A 14,302-nucleotide genomic window follows, 5' to 3' on the forward strand; every position below is an offset into this window, starting at 1 on the left:
TCTGATTTCTCATTATACTCTTACTTTGGGTAATCAGCTCCTATGTGTTCAAATTATCATCTCAAGGCAGATAAGATTAGCAACCCTAATCTCTGCTGAATTCCAACCCCATATCACCAGCTACCTCTTGGACATTTTGAATTGGATGTCCTATAGGTATCTCAAAGTCAGTATATCCCAAACAGAATATACTATATTTCCTCCCAAATGCACTCTTCAGTACTTCCCTATTACTCTCTCAGGCTTCATGGTCCTTGCAGGCATCCAGGTTTGCAACTTCAGTGTCATTTTTGATTCTTCTCTCAACTCCCATATCCAATCAGTTGATAAATTTTATCATTTCTACCTTTACAAGATTTCATACATTTGTCCCCTTCTCTCCACTAATGGAACCCCACTACCTTATTTCAAGCCCTAATATCTATAGCTTTCTAATTGGAATTCCTTTCTCAAGTTTTTCCACACTCCAGTCCATCTTCTGCATAACTGCCAAGGTGACAGCATAAGTCTGGCCATGTCACTCCCTTTCTCAAGAAAGTCCTCAGGCTCCCTAATACGTCTAGCCTCTTCAACATTTAAAACTCATTACCACCTGGCCCCTTAGTATCTTTCCAGTTTTCTTACACATTAGTTCCCTTCATGAATTTTCTGGTCCAAGCACACTGGCCTACTTGCCATTCCTGACACTGGACACTCTACCTTCCATCTTTGTGCCTTTTCATTGGCTGTTCCTCGTGCTTGGAATACTCTCTTTCCTTACCTTCTCCCTTAGCATCCCTGTCTTACATTAAGAATCAGCTCAAATACTGTTTTCTGCAGTATGTACTTCTCAGTACATACTTTTCATCTCTTCTATTTGTATTTGTTGTACCTATCTTCAAATGGAGAAAACTACAGTCTTTTTCATTAGAATATAAGATCCTTGAGAGGAGGAAATTTTTGCCCTTTTACCCTGGTGTTTAATATAGTAAATAGTGCGTAATAAGCCTTTAAATGTTTGTTGGTCGATTGATTGATTAAATACTAGAACTAAGGCCTCTTGAATGAATTCCACAGTTAATCCAAAGATTTTAGCTAAATTTTCCACATAGGAAAAACCAAACAGATTGAGAATGCCTATTATCCATACTATGGTTTGCCGTTGAATGTGCTGCCCATAGGACTAAGTACATTTTCTTTAGATAAACAATGTAGTTGGACATTGGACTCGTCCCTGAATTGATAAGGAAGAGAAAAGTGTACATTTGGGAAATGCACAGTACTTTTTATGACTCCAAAGAATCCATCTTTTTTTAACAAATGCCAGTATTTTTCCATTGATCCTTTATGGCTATGAGATATAGAAAGTCTTCCCTGAAGATTTAAAGTTGCAGGTCACACACAAAACCATGGAAAGACATATGGTTCATGTAATAGGTGATAGCATATTACCAATGAAGAATGACAAAAGAGAATCTGTGTAAAAGATATTGTCAGAGAAATGTATGCCCAGAAAAGGAGGTCAGTTACTTATATAAAGAGGAATAACCCATGTGCTCCTTCAGTACCCTTGCAGTATAGGAAGGCCTACACTAGTACAGAGGGTAGACTTAATGTGGTAGAGTTACAGAAAGACCCATACACAAGAGTTGTGTGAAATGAGAAGGTATGGATAAATTGTGATTTCTGCTATTGTGGGAGAGTACCCATATCACTGACGTCACAACTCTGTTGTAATATTATTGTTATTACTATTAACAACATTAATAATGCCAGGCATAAAGGATACAGTTATAAACAACATTTATCAGCTTTCCTCTTCTCTTTTGCTTATTTTTCTTAGAACCTGGTGATACACCCATCAATACACCTAGCATTCTAGCTATGCTAGAAACACTACAAAATGCCCCCTACTTGGAAGTTCACAAAGACATGATTAGATGGATATTGAAGGTAAAACTCCCTACATTATTGGTAGCATTTTTCATGGGTAGCATGTATTGACTGCTTATGAATGAATGAATGAACGAACGAACGAATGAATGAACAAAAAATCACTTCTTATGTTCCAGACGCTATGCTGAGCACTGGGGTTACAAATATAAAATATTTAAACAAAAGAATTAGGGAAGAGAAATGTGGTATATTGAAAGTATGCTGGACTTGGATGCAAAAAAACCTAAGTTTAAATCCCAGCTCCAGCAGGAATTCTTTGTCTCTTTGGGAAAGGATTTCATTTCTATTTTCTTTCTTTTTTAAAAAATAGACTTTTAATGCCATTAAGAAGATAAGAGAAAGTTCTTCCAGCAGTCCTGTGGCTGAGGCAGAAGGAACAATAATGGAAGAGGTAAACTATGGTTGTTGATAGTATATAGGTATAAGGGGCTAAAATTCTAGCTATACTATCTAAAATCTAATGAGTGGTCGCCAGTAAATTACAAACTTTAACAAGAGTATTTAAGTGTTTAAGTATTTATTAAAGAGCATTAGGATCAGAGAGAAAGGTAAAAATCTAACTATTTCTAAGAGACCCCATCATCCAACCCGCCATGGTGAGGTCAGGAACCAAAAGAGGAAGAAGCCCTCCACCAACGTCCACTTCCTACTTCATGTCCTCCTCCCAGAAATGGGAGGCTCCTCAAGTTGATTGGCTGGTAGCTTTAATAGACAGTACTCACCTGACACCAAGGAACTGACCACATGGCTTGTCCTCAGACGCCTTCTCCTCATGACTGAGCTTTCCTACAGTAGCTCTCCAGCAGGTGGCGTCATTCCAATCGTTACATAGGGATAAGTAATACTATCTTATATTTTAAGCTTAATGGTAGAAAGATCTCTAACCTTCACTCAAACTAGGAAGATATAAGTAGTATAGAATTTAAGTCTAATCATTAAGCTTTCAAAATGCCTAATTGAGTTTCATTTCAGAGCTCAAAGGATAAAGACAAAGCTGAAAGGAAGAGAAAAGCTGAAATAGCCAGGCTTCGGAGAGAAAAGATCATGGCTCAAATGTCTGAAATGCAAAGACACTTCATAGATGAAAACAAAGAACTTTTTCAGCAAACGTTAGAACTGGATGCTTCTACATCCACTGTTCTTGATAACAGGTAAAGAAATGTTTCTAGCTTTTTATGGGGATGGGTTGATGAGTACCTCATCTATAACATAAATTGTAGAGTTGAACTGCTTGGTCATACACACACACACACACACACAGAACTTGGAAGTATCAAAGGCAAGGCCTGAACCCAGAGCTTCTTGTCTTCATATCTGACTCTCTCTCTCCACTATGCTATGCCCTTTCATTTCTAGACTTAGGTAATTCAGATATTTCATGTTTTAATTGAGCATTTAAAAAACTTAGATTTGATTAGTTTTTAAAAATAGATTTTTGTATAAATTCTTTCCTCCTGCCTATTGCTCTCAATCCAAAATATTTGACATCTCTGTCTAATCGTCCTTAGTTTAAACTTTATGAAATGCTCTGTCCCTACTCCTATCTAGGAATTTGTTGTAAAGGTGCCAGAAGAATAGTATATTAGAAGGAATTTCATTAGAAGGAATTTTATTTCATTCCCTAACCACAGTTTTGATACAGAAAAAAAACATTCCTACTTTTATCCAAAGGCCCCATAGGACTTTAATGAAATTTTGCTTCTAGGGATGGTATAGTGACAGTAAAATATGTTCTTAAACCAACTTATAATGTAAAGAACAGATGGAATAGATTGCTGAGTAGTTCAGGGTGCCCTGTAGTTAAAATAATATTCTTTTTCCCATTTTTTTATCTTAGGTAGAAATTCACAAAATTTGAGGGTTTAAAAAGACAATAGGCCTTTAATTTTCTGACAGCCAGAAGCAGAGTCTTACAGAAGGAACTTGGCAGTCTAGGACAAAAGGGCCTGAAAGAAATATGCAGGATGTAGAAGGGAAATGGATTCAAGCAATTATTTAGGGTAAATAAGAGTTGATAAAATTCTCATGAAGAAGAACCAGGTTTCGGGGAAGCTAGGTGGCACAGTGGATAAAGCACCGGCCCTGGATTCAGGAGTACCTGAGTTCAAATCTGGCCTCAGACACTTAACACTTACTAGCTGTGTGACCCTGGGCAAGTCACTTAACCCCAATTGCCTCACTTAAAAAAAAAAAAAAGAAAAAGAAGAACCAGGTTTCATTTTAATTTTTCAATCTTGTAAAATTTAAGCATACGTTGAATCTGAAGTTATATAATACACTGATTCCCCTTGTTAGGAGAGTTTTTGAATGTTTTCCTCTTGCTGAGTAGTGTAAATCTTTGAAATTTTGATTTGTCAGCAAGTAGCTTGTGGGTAGGTGTTTGGATATGGTTCAAGTTCAAGTATATTTATTTAAATGCCAAGTAACATAACTCTAGTAATTACCAGAATGTCTCAGAGTCATTCATTCTAATGTAATTAACCATGTATTCATGACTTTCTCTTTATTTTAGTCCTATGATTTCAGATAGCGCCCTTATAGCCTTGGGCCCAGAACAAACTCAAGTCACTGAACAGAGACAAATTGTTACTTGTATTTTGTGTCAAGAGGAGCAGGAGGTCAAAGTTGACAACAAGGCTATGGTACTGGCAGCATTTGTTCAACGGTCAACTGTATTGTCAAAAAACAGACATAAATTTATTCAGGATCCAGGTATGTCACTTGTGTCATAGCCAGAATCCTATTCCAATTCAGTACTTGGCATGTTTTGCCTTGTTGTTTATTCACCTTTTTCATTTTACAATATATATATAAATTTTTCTACTATTTCTATTTAAAAATTTTGTTTTCACATTGCCTATATTTCTCCAATATCCTTCTTCCTACCCCCTCCAAGACAGCCAACAAATATTTGGTGTTTTTTCCTAAGAAGAAAAGGAGAAACAAAATTCAGCAAAATCATCCAATGAGTTAGGGGAATCTGATGTTATTTAAGTGTATCCCACTCTCTACAAAGGAGCTTGAGGAAGGGCATAGATATAGGCACTTCTTTTGGTATGCCATGCTTCTGAACTTGCTAACAAGTTTGACAAATGATAAATGATAAATTTATTTAAAAGCCAAGTACTAATTTTAGTTGATAATTCAGGGATACTCTATTGATTTGATAGTGCTGTAAAAAAAATTGTAAGTCCTGCTTTCTAAATAGTTTGGAAAAATAATTGTTATCCTAATACTTATTAATAAGCCAGTATTTATTCATTTTCACAGCTTGAAGCTATGTACTTCATTAATATTCCAAAAATATATGATTTCATTGATATAGGTATCCCCTCCGAGCCTTATAGAAAGTTTCATGAGTCACTATGGTCAAAATAAATTCTTCAGCTGGTGATCAACTTTCTGGTGATGAGACTGACTTTGTGAACTAAGCCAGGCCAATCTTCAGTGATACTCTATCCCTAAGGCCAGACAGTAATTCTTTCCATTTTCAGAGGACCTGCTTGCCAGAGCTTGCACTCCTTTTCCTTTTATTTTGGAACACAGAATTTTTTATTCTTTTGTTTTCACTTCCAGATTCTCTCCTTTCCCCTTCCTCTCCCCTGTCCAAGAAAAAGGCAAGAAAAACAAAACTTGTTACAAATATGTATTGTCACAAAAACCAAATTTCTGTATTAATCATGTTCAGAAAAAGAATAATAAATAGAGGGGAAAAAAGAAAGAAAAAATATCAGTCAATCTGTACTCTGAGTCCTTTGGTTCTCTATCTGGAGGATGGATAGCACATTTCATCATGACTCCTATAGAATTGTGATGGGTCATTGTGGTGATCAGAGTTACTAAGTCTTTCAAAGTTGATTATCTTTACAATATTCCTGCTGCTATGTAAAGTGTTTTCCTGGTTCTGCTCACTTCACTTTGCACTGGTTCATATACGTTTCCCATGTTTTTCTGAAACTCTCTTGTTCATCATTTATTACAACATAATGTTATCACAATCATATACTACAACTTGTTCGGCCATTCCCCAATCGATGAGCATCTTCTCAATTTCCAATTCTTTGCCAACACAAAAAGACCTGCTATAAATATTTTGGTACATGCAGGTCCTTTTTCTCTTTCTTTGAGCTCTATAAGGGTATAGCCCTAGCATCAGTACTGTTGCCTCATGGGGGATACACAGTTTAATAGTCTTTTGGGCATAGTTCCAAATCGCTTTCCAGAATGGTTAAACTAGTTCACAGCTCTGCCACCAGTTGCACTCCTTTTCTACTCACCAATTCCCTATTGTCCACAAGCATGCTCAAGTAGAGTCTCCTTCATCTTTAAAATTACAAAAAACTTCATTTGATTCTACCATCCCCCAAGCTATGTCATCCCCACATCTCTCCTCAAAGCCCTAGGAAAAGCAACATACTCTTCTTGCTTTCACTTTTCAGCTCCTTACAATCTGACTTCCAGCCTCATCACAGAATTGAAGCTGTTCTCCCCACAAATTTAATGGTATTTTCTTAGTCCCCATCCTTCACCCTCTCTGCAGTATTTGAAACCGTTAACCACATTCTCTTTCTGAATAGTCTCTCTTAGTGTTTTTGCGATCCTGCTTTCTTGGTTTTCCTCCTATTTTTTGATAGATCTTAAGGTATGACACATCTACTGTGAGTGTTCTCCAAGGCTTTGTCCTAGGCCTTTTCATTTCTCTCTATATTTCTCACTTGATAATCTCATCATCTCTATGCAGATGAGATTCCCAGACCTATATACCCATTCTTAGTCTTTCTTCTGAACTTTAGTCTGGCATCACCAACTGCCTACTAGCCATTTTGAACTGTATGTCTCACCCATATCTCAAATAGCATAACAAAAAACAGCATCTTTATGCCCATCCAGCTTCAGAATTTCCATTTTACAGTTCAGGGGGCCAGCATCCTTCCAGTCATTGAGGTACAAAACCTTATTGTCACCCTCAACTTCTCACTCACCCCACATAATCATTCATTTGCAAAATTTTGCCCTTTCTTTCCCTGTATCATCTCTTATATCTATTCATTCACACAACTACCACTGTATTTCATCCCCTTCTCACCTCTCACCTGGACTCTTGCTTTGGCCTTCAAATCAGATTCCCTACTTTTATCCATCCTTCACACACCTGCAAAAATGATTTTCCTAAAGCCGTAACTGGCATGAGGCCTTGCCTGATTCTCCTCCCCCTGCCAGATGTCAGTGCCTCTTGATCAAAATTATCCTGCATTATAGTATATGTATTTTGTATTTACTTATTGTATGTTGTTTCTACCCCCCACCCCCCTGATAGAATGTAAGTTCTTTGAAGCCAGAGATTATTACTTTTTTGTCTATCATTAGAAAAGGACTTGACACATAGTAGGTGTTTAATAAATGCTTGTTGATTGATTTAGCCTTTGAGAACCTAGAGTCATCTTTAAGCCATGATGGAGAATTGAAATCGAACTTTTGGGAGCACATTTTTCATGTGGAGAACATTTTTTTTCTTTTTGTATAGAAAAATATGATCCATTATTCATGAATCCTGACTTGGCCTGTGGAACACACACTGGTAGCTGCGGGCACATAATGCATGCCCATTGTTGGCAAAGGTAATTGCTAATTAGTAAATGTTAACATTATTTCAATTCTCAAAATTGAACTTTTAAGCAATTAAAGGAAGTTCAGTACAAGAAAAAAGAACTCCATAATTGTGAAGACAAATACCTTATCACTATTAGACAAATTATAAAGTTGATGTACCCTATTTATTGATGATAAAAGTGATGATTTACAAATATTCATGAAACTGTGTAGATACATACATATAAACAATGTGGCATTGCAAGTAAATATAACCCTTTTTTCCCTTCTAAGGAAGATACTGCATAGTGACAAATATTAAATACTATAACTGGGAAAGGAAGATCTTAATAGTGAATTCAGCTCCAGGAAGGGTGAGAGTTGGCCTCATGCTTGGCGAATGGTATCTTTTCTGTCTTTAGGTACAATTTATATAGTCTTGGTTCCTAAGGAAGCAGTACTACCTACTTATTTCCTAAGGCTATCATGGCTCACTGCTGCTAATTAAAAAGGACCTCCCGATTGGGCTCTGCCCTAGTGTTATCACTACTTTGACCATGCCAGTTTGTATAGAGTAGGGCTTAAGCCAGCCATGGGGTTCTATTGAGTTTCCTCAAGCCAACTAAAATTCTCAGGAAATAAGGAAAGAATATCATAGCCCTGGATCATCTTTACTACTTATGCCACTATTTTATACCCTCTTCTCTAAGTTCATATAATATGGGATTATTTGACCATTGTGAACATAGAAATATTTTATTACAGTTTTTATACAAAAGTGGGGAGGTTATTAAATCTAGTGTAGATATCTCTTACTGTTTGTCAATAGAAATCTTTTGGGATGGTGTGAAGAAAATTTCATTCAGATGAATAAAAGTTTACGTCCACTAATATATAAAATTCTCTCATACTCTAAACACTAATATATGCATGCTGGTTATAAAACTTGGGGAAAGCATTGCATAAGAAACCAAGATAATTATACCTCTTTGCAAAATACATTATTTATTTGCTTTGATAACTGTATTAAATATTTCACAGGATTCTAGCAAATATGGGGTTTTTTAGTAATGCAATATAATTTCCTGCTGTCAAATCTTTGTTGAGCAGTGGAGTAAAACCTATGATTCTCAAAGTTTCATCTCTGTTCTGGATTGTTACTTGTGGATCACAGAACAGAAAAGCTAGGATCAACCTTACAGGTTATCTAGCTAAACACCTTTTTTTTACGGATGAGAATTAGGCCTAGAAATGTTGCACTTGCCCAAAGTTACATGGCTAGTTGGCACCAGAGCTGGATCTTTTGTGGAAACTATAGACTTATATGATAGTTAAATGTATGAACAATAGTTAAAAGTCTGAATTTTGTTGAAGGACCTAACAGTTTCATTAATACTTAAATCTCCTGTTTTAAAGGTATTTTGATGCTGTACAAGCAAAGGAACAAAGAAGACAACAGAGATTACGTGTGCACACAAGCTATGATGTAGAAAATGGAGAATTCCTTTGTCCACTTTGTGAATGTTTAAGCAATACTGTTATTCCTCTTCTTCTGCCTCCAAGAAGCATAAATAACAGGTACTCTAGTTTATAATACCTCATTAATGAAGTGAGAATATGCATTTGAAATAATGGCAGATTAATCATCCATCTACATTTGTAAAAATTAGGGCCAGATAATATGTGCCTCTGTTTAATGTTTTCAAAGAATTCTTCAAACTTCTATTGGTCATTTCTTAGAATAAATCCATACAGTATATTTTCCATTTCCGTGAAGAATGTGATGAGAATTATAATCACTGCTCACAATTGCCTCCACATTGTACAGAGATTCTTAAAAACCTTATATTTGAAAATTAAGTCCCTTTATAACCTTGTCCTCTAAACACTAAAGAACCTATATCATAGGGACAGCTAGGTGGCACAGTGGATAGAGCACTGGCCCTGGATTCAGGAGGACCTGAGTTCAAATCTGACCTCAGACACTTTACACACTTACTAACTGTGTGACCCTGGGCAAGTGACTTAGCCCCAATTGCCTTACCAAAAAAAAAAAAAGAACCTATATCACATGTCCAATTTTTTCATTATTTTCCTCTGAACTCTTTATAATTTAGCTTAGAGGCTTCAAATTGGACACACTGCAGTCTATTTTAGCAAGTGGAACATTGGGTTTTTTAAGTACCTCCAGGAGTTGGGGACCTCTTTCTCCACATGTTCTCTTTATTAAACCCTAATATACTTTAATAAATGTTTAATGCCCAAAGACTGGTGCTAAAGCTTCTAATTTATGGTGACCACACATTAGATTTTCAGACATCACAGTCAGAATTTTAGGCTTTACACCACTGTTCATGTAACTATAATATCAAGATTATTAAGGAGTAAAGGAAAAGGAATGAGGTTTTTTAACCTTAAGTTTAATTTCAAGGTCTGAGTTTTTAAATATTGAAAGGTAGTATGATGTTAAAATGAATCTGGTTTTTGGATGAAGGATATCAAAGACAAAGATGAAAAATTTTAGAGAACTACATTGGAAACTTGTTATTGTGTAGTAGAACCTATAACACTGAAGAGATGTTATTTAAATTAGATTCTCATGTGGTTGAATATTGGATTCTTTTTCTCTCATTACATATTTTATTTTGAAGGAAAGGGATGATGTATGGTCTATTATTGACAATTGTGTGGTGAAAAGTGAACTATTGTGAGAAAACAATGCTAAATTGTTTCTTATAGTACAAGGACTTGATTTATTATACCTTGTTGTTAATGAATAGTTCTCTAGTAAATCTATTTTACCTTTATCTGTAAAATATGATTTTGAGTTATACATAATTCAAATATAGTGGTCTTGGTTTTTTTTTCTTTTTTATATAGATAGCTTAGTTAGGAGTGGTTGATGCTTTAAAGTTTAAAATTCTTTTAAAAAACAAAGACAAACGTGCTGATTTATTTTTTTTTATGAATAACAGACTGATAAATAGCAGTTTTGTTTTGAAAGCATTTGTATATGATTTTTTAATTTACTAACTCAAATATGATTTTTCCCTTATAATTAGTTGAAAGAATTGAAATGTATATATATGTGATTATATTTTGTAACTTACTCTTGCTTGTTTTTGAATACTGCTTATCATTTCTGACAGGCTAGATTTTACTGACCAACCAGATCTTGTTCAGTGGATTACAACGGTATCTCAGCAAATAAAAACACTGCAGACCCTTCAGAAAGAAGAAAGTGCTTTTAGTAAGTTCCGATTTCATTTTCCCTCTAGGGTTAGGTTATTGTTTTAATTATAAAATCCTCCATGTCACCATTTCACTTAGTACTGTCAGCTTTGCTATCTAGTTCCTTATTAATTCAAAACACACACATGAACATGTGACACTTACAGCAAAAATGGTAATAAGCTTCTCCTTTTCAGAGTACTAACTGATAGAAAAGTTAATTTTTTGTGTTCTAGCAATAACACCAATTAGAGAGATGCCATCATGAAATAGTGTAGAGAGCACTGGACTTGGAATCTGTGTGTGATAATGGAAAGTCCCTCTTAACCCTCATTTGTATGATGGAAATGATACTTATTGTACCTACTCACTGGATTGTTTTGAAATGAGATAATGTTGTAAAGCACTCTGCAGAGTTTTTAAAGAGCTGTTTAAAGTCAGTTATTAACAGATCAGCTGGTTACATTATTACTGGTACTGTTTCATCATCAAGAAATAGGAACAAATTTGTATCCGTGTTTAAGGAAGCAAAACAGCTTAGCCCAACCTCTCTTCCCCTCCCTCCTTGCCTTCTAAGGTCTGCCCATATGTGGCATCAGAACGTCAAAGTGATCACAAAAAAGATGATTGTGATGATGATAATGGCAGCAATAACAACCACCTCCTGAGACAAATGTTCTATTTTTTAATAATTGTTATAGGCTTTCTTTATATCCAGCTGAAATCTCTCTTTGTACCTTAGGATCGGAGAATCAATTAGAGTTAGAAGAGACTTTGGAAAAAGTTATCTAGTCCAGTGCCCTCTTTTACATCTCAGGAAACTGGGAAAGTAGGTATAATGATTTTCCCAAGGTCTCAAAGGTAGTAAGTAAAATATCTAGGATTCGAACTGAAATCCTCAGACTGCAAATGTAGCCTTCTTTTCATTGCACCTTTCAGCCATTGAATCTAGTTCTGCCTTCTGGACTCAAAACAGTCTTTCCATGTGGAAGCTCTCCTAGTATTTGAAGACAGTGCCTTTCCCTTCCAGTTTTTCTCTTCTCCAGGTTATGCAGCCCCAGTTACTTTGGCCTGACCTTGGGTGAAAAGAACTCAGGTCCTCATCATCATCCTGATTGTTTTCCTGTAGACATGTATCACCTAATCGGTGTCCTTCCTGAAAAGTGACAATTGGAACTGGACTTAGTGCTCAAAATGTCTGGCCAGTAAAATGGAATTCTTGTCTGTTACATTATATTCTGTGTGTACAGACTCACATACACACACATATTAATGCAGCCTAAGAATATATGAATATACTAGTTTAACTGCCACATCATATTGTTAATTCACTGAACTTTACCCCTCTAAAGTATCTTTCATATAAATTACCACCTAACTATATCTTCTCCATCTTGTACTTGTATGGTTGATTTTTTGTAACATTTTACATTTAGCCCTTAAATGTATCCATCCCTTAAATTAAACTTCATTTTATTAAATTTAAGCCATTATTTCAACCTGTTTGAATCCTTTTGGGATCCCATTATGCAGTCCAATATCATATTGTCTAGCCCTCCCAGCTTCAAGAGTCTTTAGGATTATTCAGCAAATTGTTATTATATTAGCTGGCATTTCTTATTTATTCCAGAGAGGGGTTTAAGAAGAAAGGGAAGCTTCGCATTTGATGCCCCAATTATTAGAGATTAATTTACATAGAATTTCTAGGATTGTATCTGTAGCTTCTTTGACCTATCATTGCTTTTAAGAAACAGAAAAATATTTTTAGTGATTTGAGTAATCTCTGTGTGGGTGTGAATAGGAGGCCTTGTTTTGATATAAGCAGACTTGGGGGGGGGGCGGGGCAATGGGGGTTAAGTGACTTGCCCAGGGTCACACAGCTAGTGTCAAGTGTCTGAGGTCCGGATTTGAACTCAGGTACTCCTGAATCCAGGGCCGGTGCTTTATCCACTGCGCCACCTAGCCGCCCCTAAGCAGACTTTTTAAAAAAATTATTATATACTTTATAGGAAAATTACCTCTAGTTATCTTCATGGTCAGCTCACTACTGAGATGTTCCTGCATTTCTTTTATTACACCATTATGTGTAATTTGTATGCAAGGCCCTTTAAGTATGAGGCGAAATAAATCCTTTTACTATTTATCTTTGGAAAATCATACCATTCTGGTGTGAATAATGGCTCTTTCCAAGTTAGTGGAATACATTACAAAATGGATGTTGACCATGCAAGGCAGGCAGGTCTTCATAAGTTCACAGATGACAAAGTTGGAGTGTATGCCCTGTCCCTACTTTCCACTGATAAGAAAGAATTTTGACCAACTGAATTGTTGGGCAGCAAATGTGCCCCATCAGAGAAGCTTGAAGAAAATGTTTTGCTATCTTGTTTGGGAATCCTCTTTTGTTGTGAGAAAGCCTTAGAAAACAGTCTAATGTCAACAAACTAAAAACATCACTTCTCAATAAACTTTACAATTCATGCAAGGGTGCAAAACAAAGACTTATTCTCCAAAGTTTAGTCAACAAGAAGCGTGTGTATATAAATATATAATATGTGACTTTTCTTATAGGAACTCTATCTTCTGAAAATATAGAAAGTATGATTGAACTACAACTCCCTGAAGGATTTCGACCCGATTTTCGACCGAAGTAAGTCCTATTATCTTAAGTTAGCACAATTAGCTGAATCTGAAAGTATAGGCTGTGTTTCACACCAGAGGCCTCCCACCTTTTCATTGAAAGAAAGGAGGTGTATTTTCTCATCTCTTCTTCAGAGTCCATCTCGGTTATTATCATTATTAGATAGTATTCACTTGCTTCTTTGTTTATTCCATTTATGTTGTTTTCATTGTATATATTGTTTTCCAAATACTGCTTACTTCATTTTGGGTCATTTCATAGGAATCTTTCCATGTTTCTCTATATTCTTATATTGGTGGTTTGTTACTACACAAAAATATTATATTCCCTTTGGGTACTATAGTTAATTTAGATCTTATGCAGTAGATACACATCTACTTTTTGTACTGCCCACTTTTAGTAAGGCTTACTTGGTAAACCATAAAGTTCCTCAATGCACTCCTGTGTTTTTAAAGTTAAACATTGTAGTATGATTCTGGTTCATGTGTTTTTCCCCTCTCACAACAAAGATATAAATAGCTGATTTACATTTACATATGTGAAGTCCATTGTGAAAAGCAACATCTTAAAACACTTAAAAACTTACATATTGAACACATACCAAACAGAGGGAATAATATCCAAAACAACTTGCTTTCAAATTAATGTGAGTTTACAGTGTTTTAGAACTAACCCCATACTTGTCCATCTCAGGAACCCATATTCTGAAAGTATTAAAGAAATGCTGACAACATTTGGAACAGCCACTTACAAAGTGGGACTAAAGGTTCATCCCAATGAAGAGGATCCCCGTGTCCCCATAATGTGTTGGGGTAGCTGTGCATATACTATTCAAACCATAGGTAAGCAGTTGACCTCTGTAAGGCCCACTGTAAGTCAGAATTTATAATAATGTAAATTAAAGATGTA

The 14,302-nt window shown here is 35.7% G+C and overlaps 1 protein-coding gene across 2 annotated transcripts in view; it reads left to right on the forward strand.

Annotated features, from left to right (window-relative positions):
* Positions 1–14,302, forward strand: part of UBR2 (ubiquitin protein ligase E3 component n-recognin 2) — a 154,402-nt gene that overhangs the window by 121,013 nt on the left and 19,087 nt on the right. For both annotated transcript variants that reach the window (XM_044000706.1, XM_044000705.1), the window contains exons 27-35: positions 1,823–1,932; positions 2,246–2,326; positions 2,908–3,086; positions 4,448–4,647; positions 7,460–7,553; positions 8,941–9,102; positions 10,674–10,774; positions 13,324–13,402; positions 14,087–14,235. In XM_044000706.1, the coding sequence (XP_043856641.1) occupies positions 1,823–1,932; positions 2,246–2,326; positions 2,908–3,086; positions 4,448–4,647; positions 7,460–7,553; positions 8,941–9,102; positions 10,674–10,774; positions 13,324–13,402; positions 14,087–14,235 (1,155 nt within the window). The remainder of the gene's footprint in view (positions 1–1,822; positions 1,933–2,245; positions 2,327–2,907; positions 3,087–4,447; positions 4,648–7,459; positions 7,554–8,940; positions 9,103–10,673; positions 10,775–13,323; positions 13,403–14,086; positions 14,236–14,302) is intronic.

Source organism: Dromiciops gliroides, chromosome 4 (genome assembly GCF_019393635.1).
Source record: "Dromiciops gliroides isolate mDroGli1 chromosome 4, mDroGli1.pri, whole genome shotgun sequence".
In the NCBI taxonomy this organism is placed as follows: Eukaryota; Metazoa; Chordata; class Mammalia; order Microbiotheria; family Microbiotheriidae; genus Dromiciops; species Dromiciops gliroides.